The 21,877-nt window shown below is 51.9% G+C and overlaps 1 protein-coding gene across 1 annotated transcript in view; it reads left to right on the plus strand.

Moving 5' to 3' along the window:
* The first annotated feature begins 2,534 nt into the window (after nucleotides 1-2,534).
* LOC131674460 (CUGBP Elav-like family member 1) overlaps nucleotides 2,535-21,877 on the plus strand; it is a 53,328-nt gene continuing 33,985 nt past the window's right edge. The window contains 2 exon segments of the mRNA XM_058953157.1: nucleotides 2,535-2,624; nucleotides 2,626-2,677. Coding sequence (XP_058809140.1) covers nucleotides 2,556-2,624; nucleotides 2,626-2,677 — 121 coding nt within the window. The 5' untranslated portion in view covers nucleotides 2,535-2,555.

The raw sequence follows: 21,877 nt of genomic DNA on the forward strand, positions 1-21,877 counted from the left end.
AATCCTTGCCGCGGTGTGAAGTGTGAGAAAGTTCTCTTTATAACTTCCCTCTGCTGGAAAACTCTCGTAATGAAAAAAATTCCTAGAGGAATTCTATTTTAATCAAATCTCCGCGCTTCTTTGCAAACAAAAGAATTCGTGCATTTTTTTTCCATCCGTCCCAAGCAGTTCAGTCAAAGAGGAACGTAACAATGATCGCTTTCTTTTTTTTGTCATGTCGACAGCAGGGTAACCCATCAATGATGCCGCGAGTAAACGGACGTAAAGTCCGACCCGTCTTGTCATGGTAATTGATAAGTCCTTTGGAGGAGAAGCAAAGTAGGGTCTTGACGAACTCTTCGAACAATCGCAGAGAGCGAATATAGCAACTCGTCGAAACAAGCGGACAAGACTTTCAGTCAGTCTTAACAAGAGACACTTAAGTATCTGGGGGGTGGTTCGCGGACTCAAGAAAAACCAGCCGGGCACGCAATTACAATCGACGCCGTTGCGGAGGACAGAGAGTCTCTAGCACTTGTGGAACGACAAAGTCGTCGAATAAATAGCCCCTCGCGTGACGATCCCCCCCGCCAAATCGTTTTTTCTTCCCGTCAATTTTTCGTCCTCGCATTCGAACAGCAATATCGCCGTCGTTGCCCGAGTCGAATTCAATTGCTAGCATTGAGAGAGAGAGAGAGAGAGAGAGAGAGAGAGATGGAATAACGGGCAAAGTGGATAGAGCGCCGCTGCAGCCGGCTGCGTCAATCCTAATCCGCGAATTTATGTGAAACGCGCGGATAATTATGCTTTTCCGGCGTTGCGAGCAGCGAGCGATCGATGCGCATCGCTACACCGTTCTCCGACCTCCCACGCTAATTTGACTTTATTATGCATTACAGATACGCGCTCTGTACACGCGTAGCCGAGTAGCTCTGGTCGCCCGTTTCGTTTTTCCTTTTTTTTTTCTACAGAGAAATTTAATTCGGCGCGCCAAAGTCTCCTTTCCTCGCGAATCGATCTTTTATTTTTCATTGTTATCGTCGACATCCGCTGGCTTGAGAATCGCGTGTAATCGATGGAGGAGCGTTAAGTTTACAAATAAACAGAAGAGCTATCGAACGAATCGATGGTGGAGGTCAAGTGGTTTCGGAAACAATTCCGATTGAATACTGCCAAATGTTTGAAACAGTTCATTCAAGTACCATTAAATGGTGCGCTGCACTTCATTAATTTTCATCGGGCGCGCCGCAGCTGTGAATAACACAATTTTGTTTTTGCCAACGCTGCACTCGACCCCCATTAAGCTCCGACAGTCATCGTATTTTATTTTATTTCGTGTTTTTCTCATGATCGAACGTCGAAAAACAAACAATCGAAAAAAAAAAACACAAGGGAGAGCTAATTAGAAGGCTAGCCTGCCAGAGGCCAAACGTCCGTCCTCGATTCCTATCCCTCGAGTCGTCGACCGATTCCGCTTGACAGTCTCGCAGCCTAATTACTCGGCACGTCAAATAAACTCGATTAGCCCTTTACTCCATCAGAACTTGCGCGCGATTCTCCGCTTTCCCGGCGTGGGTTTGAGGGCGGTGACGGGGGAAAAAAAGGCCGAAAGCTGGATAATCTTGTCGCGCTCGCGCCGACTAAATTGAATCGTCCACCTTAAATCTTAGCGTCCTGTTTAACGGCCCCCGGGGAGGAGGCTCGCAGCTTACCTGAAATATCGTCCAAGTTTGCTCGGGCGAAAGGGGGGCCCGGAAACGAAACTCGGCGCGCGCACGACTGCAGCGGTGGCGGCGGCGGCGGCGGCGGCGACGGCGACGGGCGATGGCGGCATTGTTCGTCGAAGGCGGAATCGCCACATATATTACGCCGACACGCTTGTCCTCAACTTTGGCCCATTTTTCAAGAGGCTCCTCCGCCTTCTTATTCAAAGGCAACTGGCAACTCAGGTGAATTAAAAACTTTCTCGATCCCTCGAACGGCGGGAGAGAAGATTCGCCGTGTCCACTAGCGCGTGCGCGCGATTTATCTTGTCTCGTGGCGAGCGACGAGAGAGGAAAGTGTACACTCGCTCGATTTTCGCGGCACGCAACAAACTGTTCGCGGTAATGCTTTTCCGCCCCTCTCCGCACATAACTCATGCTCTCTCGCTTCGCAACCGCTGCCACTGCTGCTTCCTCGCTGGTATTACATTGAAATGCTATTACGCGCGAGCCGAGCTCTCGCCGACTGATTCAATATTTTTCGGGACTGTTGCTGCTTTCGTTAGCATTCATCAAAGTGACTTGGCTTCTGGGCAACGCGTGGTTATCCAGTATATTTCCGAGGTGTGGGCGGAGGGTGGCAGGCGAATTAGAAATTTGTCATCCGAACGCGCGACAAATCCCGAAAGTTTCGTCGAGATGTTGTTGGCAGTCACTGCAAGAAAGTTGTTACGACTTGGTCGGATGTGCATGCACCGTAAAAAGTCCAACTGTACTTAGCTTCGCCCGTTTTTTCTCGTTGTTCGCAGTATCATGAACAACAACAACACGACGACGAGCACCTTGGAGAAGCCAGACCCGGACAACATCAAGATGTTTGTGGGCCAGGTGCCGAAAGACCTCGACGAGAACGATCTGAGAACGATCTTCGAGGAGTTCGGCCGGGGTCCATCAGATCAACGTGCTGCGCGACAAGTACACCGGCAGCAGTAAAGGTGAGCCGATCTATCGATTTGCCTTTTAACGAGATACAGCTGCGGAGGGAAAGTGCTCACGTCGTCGGGTAACGAGGCGCGCGCGGCAAAAAAAATCGCGCCTTCACTCGCATAATTGCGAGGAGTGCCAATTAGGCGAGTGTGCCTGACGTGCTCCCCCTCTCCCACTCCGACTTTATGTCCGGACAAAAGGAAGGGTCTCTCCGCGAGAGCAGCGATCGATACTTCTGCTGCTTTTCTCTTTTCCGACTGACTTTTCGCGACTCTCACTTTCTCCGCCCTTCGTTGTTGTCCGGTTACTCTCACTGTCACCCATTTTTTTTCGCGTCCCTCCCTGTCAAAACTTATCGAGGAGAGTTTTTTTTTCTATCTCCTCTTGTTGCTTTGTTAGGCTGCACTAACTCTTGCCGTACTTGTGTTTGACAGCTTAAAAGGATCTTGCTCTTCCGCGTCTCGTCTCCTTCTGCTCGGAGTCCTTTTGTCGCTATTTTTATGACGGCTTGCGTTGTACTGGACGACAAGTCGCGAGATAATTAAAAGTTGGCGATTTTTTCGGCGAGACCGACCGTTCATACTTTACGTAATGTATGGCAAAATCTTTCGTGATTAGCTGCTGACGCGGACGAATAAATGTATTTCGACGGTCACAACTTTTCAAAATAAATCACCGTCAATCACTTAACCAAGTATTTTTCAAATGATTATCACGCGAAAACAAGTTTATAAAGCTCGACTTAAAGCCCTGCTTGCTCGTTCCCCTTGCTGGGAGCAAAAAAAATTTCCTTCCCATCTTTAAAACTAGAAAGCCATCCTCCTTTTTTTCCCAAAGCCGCGAGAAAAAGATATTCACAAAACGCTCGGTCGCACCCCCCCCCCCCCCCCCCCCTCCCGTCCTCTCGCAGCTCGCTGATTTATAGTTTGACTAAGAAAGTAAAGTGGGAAGACAGAAAGAAGAAAGAGAAGCCCAAGATTGCAGGTCGCACGTGAAATTCCGTTTTAATCGATTATGCCTCCGCCAGGTCTCCCTCCTTACGTCAGATCAACTAATCCTCGACGAAACTTGTCGGGGAGAAATCTATATAGCCACGTCTGACCAAACTCCGACCCTGTTCTCCTTTGGGCACGCACGCGAAATTATCCCTGCGTACGCGTCGATTGACTCCGCGTGGGGGCGAGGGAGGGGACAGAGACGACGACGACGAAGACGACGACGACGACGACGACGACGGCGGCAGCGGCAGGGATCACAGGCGGCGCGCGCGCGCGCGCTTCAGCAAATATTGACTCGACGCAAGCCTCGGAGATCCGTGACGAACTGGCTCGCTCTCCGCGCGGAGAGCAACAGCTGCGCTTCCTGTTGATACTCGTCCGAACGAGGGGGGATGGGTGCCGGGGAAAAAACCACGTGCGCGACGTGCCGTCGTCGACGTAGCGGTCAGGTGCGCGCGACGGCAACGTTTCTCGACGAAGCGGCGTCTCGCGGCCAAATGCGATCGCGTCGAGCGGCGTATGCCTGGGAGATCGGCTCGCTCTCAATTAAAGCGAGTGCAGAGCCGTGTTCCGTCTTGAGAGTGTACCACGAAGCGAGGATAGCTTTCGACGGAGCGCGCGAGCGGGTATGTACCCTCCGAAGCCACTAATTGCCTTGCGCGCCCGTACCTGCGAGCTCGACTTGAAAGCTCTTCCGCTCGCTCGGGCGAGCGCGCATGATAATAATGACGACGATGACGTCCGCCGTCTGTTCTCGACGACAGTTCGGCCCGTTTTTTCGCGCGCCTCAATCTTCCTCGGGCTACCGAACTTCAATTACTTTTGCCGGGGAAGTGCTCTCTGCTCGAGAAGTTGGTCCGGCCGAGAACACGCCAACCGTGCGCCCGAGCCAACTCCGAGCCATTCAAGTTCGCGCGCTATTCCGGAAGCGCGATGTCAAATATTTCGCGCTCTCGAAAGATCAACTCGACGCCGCTAATTGTTCGGCAAGAGCGAAAGCAGTGGCCAAACAGTCGAGAGTCGAGCCAAGTTTGTCCGTTTTGGGCTCTCCTTCGGAACCAAAGAGAGAGAGGAGAGAGAGAGAGAGAGAGGAGAGAGAGGAGAGAGAGAGAGAGGAGAGAGAGAGAGAGAGAGAGAGAGAGAGAGAGAGAGAGAGAGGAGAGAGAGAGAGAGAGAGAGAGAGAGAGAGAGAGAGAGAGAGAGAGAGAGAGAGAGAGAGAGACCCGGTCACGTCCCTTGTACAGCGCTGCTCTGTCTCCCTCTCTAGCCTAAAGTTTTATTGGCTGTCGGTAAGCGTGCCCAAGGGGACTCTCTTCCAGCACGGGCGTCGATCCTTGAATAAGCGATGCGAATCTCTACAAGGGCCAACTCTCTCTCTCTCCCTCTTCGTCTATTGTTAACGATTAATCGCCTTTATCGCTCTCACTTGGGGAAAAAAACGAGCAGTTCCAAAGCTGTCCGTTAGGCGTCATCGTTTATTACGAGCGACGGCGGTTATATAACGAGCATCGTAAGCGTATCTTGTTTTAAGGGTCGAGCAGCGGCAGCGGCGGCGGCAGCAGCAGCAGCAGCAGCAGCAACAGCAGCAGCGCCCGAGCGTATAATCGATTTCATTAGCTCGTAAATTTCGCATTCCTGCATTCACCCGCGCACCGCTAACCGCGGATATGGATGTTCGTTACAGATATATATACGTTCGCGCGGTGCCCCGCGGGAATATATATCCGAAGCGTCATTACACTCGTCTGCGCCGACCGGCACTGATGGAGACAACTACGATTGTCAATATTTTAATAAGCGCCCGCGCGATCGCCGTTTTCGCTCGAAAAAGAACGACGAACGAAGTTCAATCTTCGACTTCGGGGACTGGACGGGTCACAACTGAAATCGCGGTTATTCCGTCAAAACGCACGCGCAAGCTTCGTAGAGCCCGTCGACAAAAAATTCCTCGTCAATAACTTTTCTCTTTTTCGTTTTTTCCCGTTTTGTTCTTCTGCTTTTGTTCGGCCGCGCGCGCGCGAGAAGGTAAAATCACAAGCTATTCGAAGCTTTCCAACTGTAAGTTTAATCAGTGCTACGGAGGTTGAAATCGATTTCGTAAATACTCTGGTACAGTCATTAAACCGGAAAGAGAAAAGAAAAGACAGCGAGGTGCAGCGTTGACCCAATTTGCCAACGCATCCGCGAGAACTGCATCCGCGAGAACTTTTAACGCCTGGCAGCTTTGAGCGAGCAGATTAGAGATAAATAATCGGCGTTTTTTTTTCGCTCGTATCCACGACGGCGAAAAATAGAAGAGAATTCTCGGCAATTTCACGCCAGACACTTCTCTCTCTCTCTCTCTCTCTCTCTCTCTCGCTCTCCCATGCGATGAAATTAGTTGTAAATTATACAAAGCAGAAGAATAAGCGCAAGAGAGGGCTGGAAAAAATCTGGCTGTGCGCGTATTTTTCATCGGGGGAGAGTACAATAAGCCGCTTTCTCTTTCGCCCGAGGGTCTGCTCTCACGGGGAATGCTAAGTGGCAAAGTAGCGCTTGCAACTGCTTTAATTTAAACTCGCGCGGGTTCTCGGAATTTCTCTACTTTCGCTTTTCAGCGGCGCGCGTACCTGCGCTCGCTCGCCGATTAATTGAATGCAATATTTTTCCTCCTCCCCCCCCCTCCCCCTTTCGAGCCCCAACGACGCTTAAGGTCTCTTCTCGATGAGAACGATTTCGCGGAAGAGGGCGAGAAACCCGGGGGGCAGGTATCGATTGGCTATTTTTGCGCGCGGCGCTCGCTCCACTTGCCGTGACGAGATGTCAGCCAAGAAGCTCGATAGAATGGGATCCCATGACTCGAAATGGCGTCTTTGCCACGCGGGGGCCAGAATTGAAAACGGCCGAACGGGGAGAGCCCTAGTGTGAAGAGGCCGAAAGTCAAATTAGATCGCATCATTATCAAGCGGTAAATCACGGGGAGCTCGCGCCGACAATGGCGTTTTTGCAATCAAAGCCGAGAGCTCCGGAGAGCCAAGCGCGAGCTGGCTTCCAGCCAGGATTATGAGAGGCCTCTCGCGCTCCAAGTTTAATTTCTCCGATCCTCGCGCTCGCGCGTCCCTTGGGACGACTTTTCTTCCTCTCGCGCGCGCCGCCCAGTGTAATTGCTCCGGTGCGTCAGCGGTGAGGGCGGCGGCGGCGGCGGCGGCGGCGGGGAATACAAGCATGTTTATCGCGCGCGGAATGTAGAACGAGAAATCGACAGCAGCAGCCTCGATGCCGCGGTAACCCGATCGAGATACTTGTTTGATTTCATTGTTGCGTCATCGGCCCGCCCTACAGGTATACAGGCGCGCGTCTGTCAACCCAGTTTCTCGCTAGCGCGCGTCACAGAGACAATCCCTCTCGCTGGCTTTTCTCTGTGAAATTCGAAATCCAGTGAAAGTAGAACTCGCTCGGCGAGCGCGCGCGCGCGCGTGCGCTACAAAACCTCAATCCCTTTAATGGAGACAAATCCTGCCACCCGACGACGAACAATTTGTAAGAGTATATCCCTCCCAGCCACCCGCCGCCTTGCAGCCCGACATTAACGCCTTGTAAGGCTAAACCTAGCCTGTAGCGCGCTCCGCTCCTTCTTGCCCAATCATCTTTTCAGTCCTCGCGCGCGCTCGCCTCCTTTTATCTTCCGGCTTGCTCGACCTTTTCCCCCGAGCCTTGGCAAAGGCCGAGCGCGGGCTCTCGTTGGACTTTTCAGGCTGGCAATTCTTGGCGCTGTGTGTCGCCGCCGACGACGACCAATTCTGCACAATCGATCGAGGACATAAACAATGCACGCTGCTGCGGATTATACCTGCCAGTGAATAATTCAGAGGACAATTTGCGAATGGCGAGTGCGCATCTCCTGGGATCTTATTTTGACGATCACCTGGAATAGCAAATGCTTCTTTGTGCACGCGCTGACCGTATCGACGTAAAAGAGAAACGCGCACATGCGCCTCGTCAGTCGCGAATATAACTAATGGATGAACTTATCAAGGTTTCGTTTCGTTAATGAGGCGCAACATCGCTCTTGATTAAGAGCTATACAGCTTGGCTAAGTAGCCCATCAGCAGCAGCGAGAGTAGTTTTCGACAGGCTAATTTTTCGCGTACAGCAGCGAGGCTCGAGCGCCGACGAAAACGGGAAAATTAACGAGGAGCATTCGTTCAAGGGACGGGACGGGGGGGGGGGCGAATCTCTCTCCGAAGACGAACTCTTTTCCCTCCTACCGGTCGGTCGTTCGTTCGTTCGTCCGACCGTCCGTCCGTCCGTCCGTCCGTCGTCGGCTCCCCCGCGCTCTCCTTTATCTTCCTTTAGAGCCCGCCGCGCTTTGCTGCTTTGCGAGCTCCCTGTTTTGTATGCCACGACGTTCTCCCTGTCTCTCTCTCGCTCGCGCGCGCGTCGCTGCAAATGCCTTGTCATAGATCATTTTCGCGGCAGCCCGTGAGGTAGCCGGTTGAACGAGTTGCGCCGAGCTTAAAGTGCACTAGGTATAACTTTAGCGCCGCGAGGCTGAACGAAAGTCGAGGACGCCCGCGAGAAAACTTTAAATTTGTCTGGCCATGCTTATTAGTATTTATGCCCTCTCGCGTGCACGCGAAGCTGCGCGCTTCGCTAACTATTTCCAGCGCGTGATGAGATTAGACGCGACGGCAGAGCTAGCCCACTCGCGCGCGTATGCGGCCGCAGCAATCCGCAAAGATTGCAGTTTATGTCGCTCGCGGTCGTAAACGAGACACGCGACTCCGCCTCGATATGCCTGCGTGCGATGCGGCGGCGGTAGCGACGCTTTCGGCCGGGAAAGATCACGCGCGAAACAAACGCGCGGCACGTACGGCAAGCCGCCGTCGCCGCCGCCGCGGCGTAGCTTGAAATTGAAACGCACAGCGAGCCTGGAACAGCCGAAACAGCCAAACAGATTTTCCGGCGATGAAGTTTGCCACCGCGACGCGCACGATTCTACTTTTACTTGAACCCCCCCCCCCCCCCCTTCTTACCCATGTTTTCCCTTCGATTGCTCGCGGCGTGCATAGATGTATGTATACACTTGCATAATTCGATTAGAGTTCGATCGACCGTACGAACGACGACGACGGCTGACGCTCTGAAATGTGCGGCGGGCGTGCGGCCTTTTTTTCATAAAGCGTTGCCGGCGCGAGAGCCCGTGAAATCATCTGACGTTTATGTCGGGGAAAAACGAAAAGTTCCGTTGCAAGAGAGTGGGAATTTTTTTTTTTTTTTCGTGCTCGGAATTTTTTTTTTCTCGAGGTAATCTAGGTCTTGAAGTGGCTGGAAATAGCTCGCAACGGAGAAAGCATCGTCACGACGACCCTCGCGTCAATCGAAAGACGCACGGATAGATGAACCATTCGCGATTTGCGTACGAGAGCCCCCTTTCGAAATTACATCGGACGGAGGCTCTCGTATTTTAATTAAATAAGTCGCTATCGATTCGTCAGAGCAGCGCGCGCGTTCAATAAGCAAGGCGCGCAAGAGTAGAGAGAGAGAGAGAGGGAGAGAGAGAGAGAGAGAGAGAGAGAGCAGGTCTGCCTTAATTGCACGTGTAGCTATTTATCAGGCAACAACGAGGCCGAAAGGGAGCATCCCTCTCTCTTGCTGCAAATGAGCTGCGTTCGCTCGCTTTCGGCTTATCTACGGGGCAGCCCCGTGCGTATGCCGGAGATACCGCGGATCCGCAGGCGCGGCCTGCTGCTGCGGATTCGCCGCTGCGTGCAGCTGGGCTCTCGACGGCAAGGGAGAGAAAAGGGGACGAGCGAGAGTTTTCGCGACGGTACATCGTTTGGCGCTGCAGCGAGAGAGCGAGAAACGGGAGCTTTGTTTGACTCTGCGGATTCGAATCGCAGTAAAGCGATTTATCGCTAAATTTGAGCCGAGAAAAAGTTGTGGACAAAAGACGGGAGGAGGCCCGACTTATTCGGGGGAATCATGGCTAAATGGTATCTTTCGAGTTGTGCGGGGGTAATGGCACAAAAAAGTCGCTCTATATACGCGAATATCGTAAACGGGGGGAGGTCTGGGGTAATGAAGCGGGTCAGAAGGTCGCGGATACGGAAATAAAACGGTTTTCGCTCTCGAGGATCCTCTCTTCCTTTCGTCGACGACGTCGACGAGAACGCCCTGGAGAAATTTATAACGAACTCCCGCCAATCGATTTTTCAATCTTACCCTCTCTCTCTCTCTCTCTCTCTCTCTCTTTGCCTTGCGCTTCGCTGCTACTGCTGCTGCTGCTGCTGCGAGTATTGATCTCTTTTGTATACAGACATGGAAATCTCGAGGCGCTCTCTGTTTATTCCTCAATCTCCTTTTCGAGCGTCGAACCGTGCAACAAAAGAAGAGCCCCGCTCCTATTATTTCATTTTATTTTTTCCGCGCCCGAAAAAAACCTCGCGGTAATTACCGGCTTGCTCGTGTTCCGTGGCTGCGAGCAAATCAAACTCGACGAATGGCCTGTTGTGCGGGATGATCTATCGATTTGAATCGCCGCGACCGCTAGAGAAAAAACGCGAGCGTCGGCGAAACGCCAGGCGGCAATTGATTTATTAATAACGTATACATGCGCGCGCGCATCAGTCAACATTAAACGACGCGAGCGCCCGGTTGACGAGGCTGAAAAGCGACGTTCGCGAGCATCAATTGTCGCGTCACGTTACGCCCGAGGAAAGAGAATCCTCATCGTCATCGAGACCGACGTTATCGCCGCTCGCTTTTTCGCTTGGCGCTTCGTGCACGCAGCTCGATCGCCGATCGTTCCGCGTTATCGTAATGTGCTCCGGGTCCGACAGGCCCGCGTGGTACTTGCAGCGCTCTGCCGCCGAACGCGACGCGCTACGTTTGCCTTCGCGACGCGACTCTCGGCCAGGCCGCTGTCGGCCTCGCACCTCGCGAAATCACGAGAGTTCGCGACTTTCGTAATGCAGCACGAATAACGCGCTCTTCGAAAGCCCGATCCGCGCTAATAAATCCTAGGGATTCGCATTAATGCCACGAATGTGCGTTAATAATTCAACTTAACAGCAATACCCCCACGCGATTACTCACCCTGATAAATACATTATGCCCAACGAATGTGACATTACGCGCTTATCAGTTTTGATTATTTATTCACAGGGATATACACGAATATCTGCAATTAATCACTCTGATAAGCGATCTCCGGTCACGACCGATGAAAAAAGCAGAGCTGTCGGGCGAGCTGCTCTAAAATCAATTATTCGCGAAAACGCAGTCGCAGTGGAACGATCTTCAATTCCGCCGTACGCGCGCGCACATCAAAAAGGCAGGAAACCCGGATCCCCGCTTCCCGTGCAGCCTGTATAAAATCGACTTTGACGTCGTAACCGCGGGCTAACGGAACGTGTCGCAGTCGCGATATGACTCTCTCGCACTCTGCGCGTGGAGAGCGAGCTCGAGAGTCATTCTTATCCCCCCCGCCTCCCCGAAGGAATTACGCGCGCGTTATATGCGCTGCTAGCAGTCGCGATATATCCGTCCCATGGAATTAAACGTGCGGCGAGCATTAAAATCCAACTGGCGAGAAGCGATAAAAGTCAATGATTTTTCAAGCTGTCGCGCTGGCTTGACGCCTCTCGTTTGACTATCCGCGCATCCGTGAAACGCATCGTCAAAGTCTTGAGCCGAACGTCTGAGCGTCCGACGATCGCTGCGCGCACCATTGACGCGAACGAAATTCGGTCTGTCTGGATGTAAGTTCAAGCCGCAGAAGCGAAACGAGTCAGTATAAAGTCCGACGTTTAAAGAGAGAGCGAGCGAGCGAGAGTCCGACCGCACAAAGAAAGGGAAGAGAATTCCGCGTTTGATTGAGAGCCTTTGTCCTCTGGCGTTGGTGCTCGGTGGATGGTGACCTCGTTATCGACGGAAGGGGACGCGAAGCCCACGACCTCGTTAGCTTTTTTCTTGGTGTCCCCCTGCCTCGCGCATGAATGTCAATTAGCGAAGAGGTTGTGTGAGAAAGCTGGGAAAATATAATACTTAAGTAGCTGTGCGCGTACTTGAGCGAGAGAGAAATAAAGAGAGAGAGAGAGAAAGCGGTTTATTTACGACGATCGTAGCGCACACTTCGCAGCTACTTCGACGACGACGACGACGACGACAACGACGACTACAGGGAGAGGAAAAAGAACCCGAGACATCGATAAAAGTTGAGCGCTTTATGAGCCTCCGCTCATTGCATCTAGTGACTTTCTAAGTGGCCTCTCTTTCTCTCCTCCTACCTACTCTTCTCTCTCTCTCTCTCTCTCTCTCTCTCTCTCTCTCTCTCTCTCTCTCTCTCTCTCTCTCTCTCTCTCTCCCTTTTTTTTCATACTCACGCGGTACTTGAGCTTGTTCTGCTCTCTCTTACTCTCTCTTTCCCTCCCCCCCTCTCTTTATAAAGAGGGACCTTTTTGAATTCTGTCGCTATTGATGCGCGGCTTTTGCAAGTACTAGCCTTTTACAACTCTCGAGAGAGCGCGGAGCCTAGAGTGCAAATATCCCCTCGGCTTTTTTTTCCCGAATCACGCAGGAGTTCATTACACATACGAATAGGATTTCCGCGAGTAGGCTTTGACGCTACTCGAAGCCTTTATTTCAGTGAATTTATCGTTTCGACAAATGCACTTTTGTCTTCTTGAGTGAACTGATTTCACAGAGAGAGAGAGAGAGAGAGAGAGAGAGAGAGAGAGAGAGAGAGAGAGAGAGAGAGCTGCTCGAACAACTTCATAACTAGAATAATTTTAGACCGTCGATTACTTAGCGAGATTACTGGATGAAATGTAAAATCGTCGAATTGAAAGCAAAAGCGTGCACAAGACAAAGGTGCTTTCGTAAATCTCGCCGCGTAAGGATAAAGAAGCCGAAAACTCATTCGATTCGCTCGAGCCGTCGTTCCGCCGGCGAAGCAAGACGTCGTGGACAAAAAACAAGGACGAGGGAAAAATCCTCCGAGATGCAAAACACAAGAGTAGCTCTTTCTCTCTCTCTCTCTCTCTCTCTCCCTCTCTCTTACTATCGCGTCAAACATAAGAAAGTCGCTGTTTTTACCCTCATTCGCCACGACAGCTTCAACAGCATGAAATGGGCCTGTCACTCGTTAAGCTATGTCGTGGCAGGCGACGTCACTATAATTGCCCTTCTAATCGTCGTCCATTTTTTTCGCTCTCGACATTTTTCATTTACTTATTAAAAAAGAAAACGAAAGAAGAAGGGAGGAGGAGGAGGAAAGGAAGAGAGAGAAGGGTTTCGATCCGAGCAACAAGCTTCTCGTCACGGAAGCAATTTTCGAGGAAGCCAAGACGCGTCGAAGATTCAATCGGGACGAGGAGGACGAGGTGTCCGACGATATCGGCATGTCTCGGAGTATGTTTGCACGGCAGCGCTGGCTGCCTCGTCTTCTTCTCCGCCTTCTTTTTTTATTGATAAGGCCAATGATTCGGTTTACTACTCTTTCGTCGGCTCCACTCTTGACGTCCGATTCGACGCTGATATTAACTACTCGCGACAACTCCTCGACAGATGGACACGTATCTTCTCCCACTTTAGAAGTCTGCGCCGTTACGGATTGATGGCGCTGCCGCCGTTGATGAAAATGTTCAGTATTCCTCCCGGACATTCTATCCAAGTCGAAACCTTCACAAAAGAATGACCTTTATGACGAACAGAAATATGGAGGAGGAGGGGGTGGATAAGAACTTTACGTCGGCAAAGGTAGAGGCGGAATCCCCCAGAGCTTTTAGCATTAGCTGCGAAACACAGACCGAGATTTTAATTAAAGCGTGCAGATTTCATTCTCTCTCCTTCTTTTCCTCTCTTTTTTTTAATCTTGTCCGTTTTTCCCACCGAGGCAGCACAGCATCCGCAGGATTTCCCTATTACCGTTCTCTTGTTCCATCTTGGTTCCCCACGTAAAAACTGTGCTTCCACCGCTCCCGCCATTAATTTGTGCATCTTCCAAATTTGCAGCTCGTACACACACACGCACACATATACAACAGGCGTATTTACTAAATTTTAACAAGTGGAAAAGTTGCTGCAACTGCGAGCGGTCAACTGGCTTATGGATCCTTCGTTGGAATTATACGTCGCGCAAGTTGCTGCCTCGCCAGCGAGTGGTTTAATAAATCGATGCTTGGCAGGTTTTTCTCTGCGTTCTCTGTCTCAAATGCTTCCATATTGTTGTTCGCGCGCTGAGCGCATTTAGTTGAAAACAACCGAATGTTGACATTCAGCTGGGCACGTTGGGCCCTGCTTTCCTGGTGCAATCGTTACCTTACTTATCACGCGCGAGCGAAGCCGAGCTGAGCGCTTCTTTGATTTCCTTCTTTCCTGCGACAGGTGAGTTCTAAAGAAAGTATATCGCTCCCCGCACTGGAATCCACTCGAGATCGTGGCGTCGTATAACGAAAGTCGTCGAGGCAAAAAGGTATTTTCCCGACGACGACGTCGACGTTCAGACTGCAATCGCGCCCATATAAGCCCTCGACTCGTCCCTCTGGGCAATTTTCTCGTGGAAAAACGTCACCAGTTGGCTGCTGGAGAAGCAATTAGCTGGGATTATTTGGCAAAAATCGCAAACGAGAAAGAGAGAGAGAGAGAGATAGAGAGAGAGAGTGAAAGAGAGAGAGAGCTCCCATAATCCTTCCATTATTTTCCGTTCGATATCGAGCACTAACGACGGAAATAACGAACGAACCGGCGAAGACGACGGCGACGACGAGAGAAAGACAATACAGAGTCGCGCGGCAAATTGCCCGTTAATAATCCGTCCGGCTCACTGGCTTGCGACGACGACGACGACGACAACGGAACTTGCTGCCAGACGGCCAAAGGCAAGAGAGAAAGACAGCGCGATGAAATATTCCCTCCTGATCCGATCTGATTGTGACTCTCTCCGTCTCTCTCTTCTTCCTCGGCTCTTCGCGAAAATATTACCTTTTATAAGCCCTCCGCGCGATTGTTTTTACGGGGATAGGGTTAATGAACTCTCGACGGACGGTGCTTCAATTATTTCTGCAATCATCGTCGCAATTAATTCCCTCTTTTTCGCCCGCTGCCGCTCCTTTCCGTTGCAGTCGTTGTCCCGATTGACGGCCACAGGGAATATTTACTTTTTGTACGAGCGCGCGCAGTGTTGTCAAAGGCTACGGAAGCTGCGCGAAGATTCACAAAAAAAAAAACAAAACAAAGCAAATCTCGCGCACCCTCGCATGACCGCACGATGGCGGCGAGCGAGATCGATGAATGCCGAGCTAATAACGACCGAGCGAAAGAAAAAAAAGAGAGAGAAAGAGCGCGAGTCGCGAACGAACAAAGAGCGACACGAGAGCGTCCAGGCGCTTAATCAAGTTTAGCAACGACCTCCTTTTCCTCTATCTCTGTCTCTCTCTCTCTCTCTCTATCTCTCATGGATGACGGGTCGCACGCTAATCTCGCCTTTTTTGCCCGATGCAAATGCAGCGAGTTGTATTGCGCTTGGAATTTAATGCGTATATCATCAGAGCAAGAGAAACCCGGCGGCGGTGCTCGCGAAATTTGCTAGCACCGGGGAACATTGAATCGACGTGATAACTTTAGCTATTATTATTACAGCTCTAGTGCTTTTTGATCTCTCTCTCTCTCTCTCTCTCTCTCTCGCGTTAGCTGTGACCCAGTTCTCGACCGCCTGCCAGCCTTGAGGATTTTGTTACACGAATGTCTAAAAGCGATGAGCGAGTGCTTCTCCTCCTTGCTAACGTTGATTGCATTTTCTCGCTCTCTCCCAGAGGCATTTCATATCTCCAGCGCGAAATCGATAAGAGCGAAACGAAGGGAAAGGGGAGGGAAAAGCGAGCGGTTTGCATTTATGTAAGAAGCGGTCGGGGGCAGAAGGGGGCTTGTCTTTTTTGATAATGAGATGTCAGCGGCAGAGAGACAGTAGTCACGTTTCGTCAACCGCAGCGCTCTTCCTACATAATATACGCGCGCCTGTATAACCTTCAGGCATGTAGTTATGTAGTTACCTTGACTCTGGCTCGCACGTAGCTTTGCACGATCCACATGGGACGCGTTACTTTCGTAATCCCTTTCTTCACCGACCGCCGCCGCGCTATGCTATTCTAACCCAGCCTCCCATGACCATTCGACAAGTGCACCCGACTTTCTTCTGCTAATTTGAGATGCACGCAGGAGGCCTGGGACAAAGTGACGTTTGTACGGCTGTTCTGGGACAAATTTCACCGCAAAGACGTGCACAGTTGCAATGAGAATGCTATGGTCCATGCGCGTGCTTGTATCTTTAGATTCTATTGTGAAATAATTTTTCTTTTCTTCGCCTCATTTAGATGTACATAAAATGTTCTTTAATTAAAATCTGTACGTTCGTTGATAAACTACGATTTTGGCCGATTGTAAAAGTCAATCAACATTGCAAAATAACTATTAAAAAAAATATTGAAAAGAGTACATTTCAAACGGCAGCCTTTTGGGCAACCTGATCGGTCGTTATTTCAAGTGGTCCTATACTCCAGAAGCCAACTATAAGCAAAACTCTGTTAAGTATAAAAAAATCCTATCTATAAGTGTATCAAATGAATGCGACATGCAAGCTTCTAAAAGCACGTCCGTTTTCAATATCACAATTCACGTGAATCGACTAGCTCTCCTCGTTTCTTCAAAGTCTGAACGTCAAATATATTCGATTCGACTGCTAGATGGCGAACGCGTGCAATACGATGTTCGCTCTTTGTCATTATCCGCGTCGTGTCAAGAACGAGAACGAATAGCGCTCTCCGCGACGACAAAAAGGCGTGCGTTCGACAAAAAAAATGATAAGGAATGGGATAGGAAGCTCGTTTTTCCGTGTCGTGGATGATCGCGCAAGTGTCGCAAATCATGCGCGCGACGGCCGCGCGGAGGCGACTTATCATGAGGAACGCGAGGCTCGAGAGGGCGAGCTAACCAAGGAATAAGCGGAGCAGCGCCGGCGCTCGGATCTCGGCAAATGACTTTGCCCTAAGAACTCCCGGCGGAAGAGAGCGCTGACGAAGTGGAGTCGTGCCGTTATGGTCAGACGACGGCCTCCCTCGAGGGCAGCCGCGAGAACGCGAGACTTATGAATTGATCGCGGTGAGCACGCATAATTCGTCAGTGGCTTTGATCGCGAGAGCTCGCTTCCTGGTCCTCCCCCTCCTCCTTTCCGCTGGCCCAACATCCGCGTTCGCCTGGTCGAGCCGAGAGTTCTTTGACGAGAAGCGCAATGTCAGTCGCACAAGCGCTCAAACCGCGATAGTGATTTTCCGAAGCAGAGTAGGCAGCGTTTTCATGCCGAAGAATTGCCTCTCTGCAGACTAAAGCAACGAAAAAAAGCAGTGTATTTACCAAAAGCCGCGGGTTAAATATTTATTTAGCGCGGCCGTATATAGCGAGCGAGACAGAGAGAGAGAGAGAGAGAGAGAACCAACTTCAATTTTCCCGGAGCTTGTTTAAACTGCTGCGAGCATCTGAAATATTCCGTGGCCGTGTGTATGTGTCGTTTGCCGTCTCCGCGAGGGAAGGGGGCTTCTCCTTAGGCATTCATGCGCAGTTAGGATTCATAACCTTTTTTGTCGACTGTCGCCGTCGTCTGCATAAAGACAGCCGACTCAAAGAAACTACGTCGTCGGCGGCGGTTGAGGTCGCGAATTCATCGCGCTGGACTTGTCGCCAATTCTCTTTCTTATCTTTCCAGAGGGCGCGGAGAGCACGAGCGAGAGCTTCCAATTGCTCGCGTCCTCCCCCCTATCCCAGTTGGAAAATGATTTCGTAATGAGCCAAGGATCTAGCTTGCCGGAGCGTTAAAAGTCCTTTGACGCTAGACGTAGCTTCCTCAGCGGCATTGTTTTATTTCGAATTTATGGCTCGTCCGCTTTCGCGGAATCAAATTTCCAGTCGGTTGCAGATGCGCCGGGTTTTGCATCGGAACCGAGGCGTTTACTCGACTTTGCCGAAGTCTTGACAAAAATTGGTTATTTCTAGTTCGGGAAGCATCTCGGCCGAAACTTGCTCTTCGCATCGCGCATAAGTCGATTTTCGAGTGGAAGTCTTACAACTTGGAAAACCAATTAGATCGCGTAGAAGTTGAACGCGATCGATCCGCGCGAAAACCTCGGCGTCCAAACATTACAATATTTTCACCGATTTTCCCGAGAGCGCGACGTAAAGCCGAGCGAGACCGTAATTCTGGCTCTCGATGGAACGCAATTTTTCAATATAATCCGTCATCCATAAGATCGTCCGCGATCCTCGACAAACAAGCTAGCAATCCGCCTGCCCGGCAGAGAAATTCACGTCAATCGTTCAAATCTCACGCAGCACACACCCTTGCACACCGAAAGCGGCAAAGTTACCCACACGCGCACACACGCGAGAAAACTCGATAATCCAGGCGGTTGTTGAAATTCGCCTCGTACAGCTTATAACATTGGCATCGATCAGGCTCGCGTGGCATAGATACAAAAGGGCGCGCTCTCGTTGTCTTCTTGCCTGCTGACAGCCCCTCGCTCTCCCCTGCCTCCCGCCCGCTCTCACTCACTCTCTCTCTCTCTCTCTCGGCTGATCCCGTCAGCGCTATAATCCCATCGGCGGCGCTGACTGCCGGAGTCGCGGAGAGAACATGCATCGCGCGCCGATACACTTTTATTCCTCGTTGTTATTCCGTGCACGTAAAAGATGGCTTCCTCTCAAGGATAATGGCGCCGCCAAGAGAGCAAAGCCGACTTGTCGCGCGCTCTCGCTGCGCCACTGCCCGCCAATTCGCGGATACACCGTGATAAGCCAATATCCATGGATATCTCGACGCTTATTAAAATGCCCCGGCGACTGCATTACAATATTTATTGGGTCCGACGGACTGGGCGAGAGAGGGCGAGTCGCCTCGTCTTAACGCCAATCCCCCGTCGTAAATTTCAAGCTCCGCTGCAAGCCCTAATCCCCGTCGTCTCTACTGCACGCCCGATAACCTCCTCGTGTGCAGCGCCACCCCAGGAGCTAATCCTGCGCGTGCGATGCACCGCATTGCCGATCGGCCCTCCGCAACTGCGACGTTGCAATTTTACGAAATACGACTGTCTGGTCACTCGCAAACGTTCGGCCCGTAGAGCCGTCAACGCGATCGACAGTTATGCACGGCGATGCTCAAAAAAAAGTGTACTTCCCGCGCCGTAATTACGGATTTTTATAAAAGCGCGACCCCTTGAGAAAAAGACAGAACGAGGGCATCGATCGAAGGGGGTCTGTGTTCCAAGCGATTTCCGGCCGCAACGTCTCGCTCGTCGGCAAAAATTGCAATTCCGCGTAAAAGCGCAATCGGCTAACGAAACCGGAAGATCTTTCACAATGACGCGTGGCTCCGAACCAACGCGGAATTCATCGGAAGCCTAAGAATTTATTTGCCATCGGCGAATTACGCCGCGGCTTTCCAAGGATCGCGATTATTGCGCTTGTCGTCGTCGCGAGCGGGCAGAAAAGAAGGCCGGCAATAATCCGATGAAAGCGCCGATCGATCGGGACGCGGCTTTTGTCATAATTTTGAATAGCCCCCGGAGCTTAATCGTCAGTCGGACGGTTGGCCCTTTTGATGTCATTGCGCATAATTTGTTCCGTCGCCGCCCGCGAGCGGCTCGGCAAAAAGTTAATTAAACTTGAACATTTGAATCGAGCCGAGCTTTGTGCGCGCAACTAGAGCGGAAAACAATTATTTGCCATTAATTGGCAGAGTTTTTCGGCTCGAATCGACAAGCGGGATACGATACGTTTGACGTTGCCTCGCTAGTTCGAAAGAACGTTGCCGCGTGCTGTCCTGCCGAGCGAACGCAAGAGCGCGCCCGAGCTCCTTCTGTTTTTCGCCCAACCGAAGCCGTAGAAAATGGGCTGGGGCTGGACCAAGGCCTTCGCGTGCTGGCTGCCGTCTCTCATCTAAAAAGTCTCGTTTACGCCGATCAATCGCCGCCTGTCTTCCAGACCGCGCGGCAGCGGCGCCTTTATAGGCAGCCCATTCTCGTCCGGTGCAGTAGCTATATACCCGCGATAACCGCCGGCGACCCGATCGCCTTTGCTCCGATGGCAGAGCGGCCCGCGCTTCCCCCACGAATCTAATCGTGCGACTGCATCTCTAAACAATCGCTTATTCACCGATCAAACGATCAGTGCAAATTGCCCGTTGAGCGTGCAACAGCTAGTTCAACGAATTCGCCTCTGATCTCGTCCCGAGGCAATTGCCCATGACACGTCGCCGCAAATAACGCGACGACGCGGCGGCACTCGTCCGCGAAGCGCAGATAGTTTCGCCGTCGACCTGCGGAGCCGAGTGCATCGCGTAGCATAATATCGCAACAGAATTGAAAAGCCGCTGCGCGTCGCGGGTAAAAGGCAAGCTGCTGCCGGTGCTGGAGGCGAGCTAGTCGTAGGGCGGTGGCCGGGTAGGGCGGTGGAAGGGGAGGGGCTAGGGGTAATAGATGCGTTTGGTAATCGAGTTGTAAAGAGATATTCCCCGTGGCGCTCGGCGCCGGGCTAACTTTCGTCGAAGTTTCGCCTTCGCGTGTACGTACACCTTGACGTGTGCGCGCGCCTGCAAAGCGCTCCTGCGAGACGAAGAACCTCCATCCGCCGCCGCATCTCGAAAACATACGCCCGGCTCGCTCGCTCGCTCGATGTATATCGAGCAGAGCGAGAGAGCCACTCGGAGAATTGCAGCTCTCGCGATAGCAATCTCGGTTTTATCACGCCACCCTCAAAAGGCGAACAGCGTGGCGGCGGCAACGCCAATGCATTGGATTTATACGTCCCCCTTCCTGTACCGCTTTGATCTTTCTCTCCGTCGGAGATGGATTAACGTTGCGCGCGCGCAGACCGTAGAAAAATAAGTTTCGGAACGAGCTCGCCGCAGCAGCTCGGCCTCTTGAGCTAGAATTACGCGGACGAGCAGGGTAAGGTGGCTCAAAAGTGGCGCGGCGCTGCGGGTCGCCCGTGGCACGGCTGTTTTGTCGAGCTAATCAAGAAAATTACGACGCTCGATCAAAAGCTCGCCGCACTCGAAAGCCGCAGGAGAGTTGGCGCGTCAACGCGTGTCGTTGGCCCACATATCTGCGCCACCGCCGCGGCAAAATCATCCAAGTTCCAAACTAAACTCGCTCCCGCTGCTCGGGGATACGCTAGAAATATTCCGGCTTCGGGGCAAACTTTGCCCGGCCCGGCCCGCGTCTCGATGCGTTCTGATAGTTACTCGGAGCGGAAAAGCGGTTTTCCAGCGTTTTCCAACTTCTCGCCGCGGCTGAGATTCGCCGAGCCTCGGCCATCAACTATCGCGACCGAGCGCCGGATTTAATGCGCTATTCAAATTGAAGGCATTGACAGAGTTTACCGGATGAGTCAACGCGAGCGAATTGTAAAAGTTGATCGCGCGCTCTATTTGAGAAATATCGATGCTACCTCAAAATGGATGTTATCGCGATCGTATATATAAAATCCCATCGGAAGAATTGCAGCGGGAGATTTGTTGCCGTATAAGCTGCGGTATGCCCTCCCCCCACTCACGGCCGAGACGAGGAAGCAGAACAGAGGAAGAGCGGAGCAAAAGCAGAAATCAGTGGCTGCGGGGTACAAGGTAGCCATGGAAAAACATGACGGTACAGTCGTTTAGCCGATCGCCGCGCGTACTTCGGGAGAGAAAGAGAGACTTATCGGGAAATCTGCGTAGGAGAAAGAGATGATGCACTCACACACACACATCCAACCATTCGCGGGGTTCGAGAGAGGCCCGCCGCTAGATTTCCCCGCGGACTCTAATCACGCATCGGAGCGCGGACCCGCGGGTATTGCGTGCAGCGGGCAAACGTGTAGTCCCTGCAGAACACTCGTCCGACCCAGTGATATCGCAGCGCCGGCGCCGACTTTGCCAATTCCTTTGAGCAAAGCGAGCTGACCGCCGACAGGTATTACGCGTATGTACACCCTCAAGATTACCAGACTCGGCCCGTCCCGCCTCCATCCCCGAGCAGCTGCTGGTACTGGTGCTGCTGCTCCCGCCACTGTCGGCTACTCTGATTAGCCGTTCTGTGAGGCTCGCGTGCACACTAGCCCGTTTGCGTTGCCGCCACCGTTCTCTGACGATCTCGCGCTATTTATAGGCGTTATGGCAACCGTAACATTGGGTAACATTGGGTT

This window comes from Phymastichus coffea, unplaced genomic scaffold (assembly GCF_024137745.1).
Source record: "Phymastichus coffea isolate CEN01 unplaced genomic scaffold, Cenicafe_Pcof_1.1 PCOF00246, whole genome shotgun sequence".
NCBI lineage: Eukaryota > Metazoa > Arthropoda > Insecta > Hymenoptera > Eulophidae > Phymastichus > Phymastichus coffea.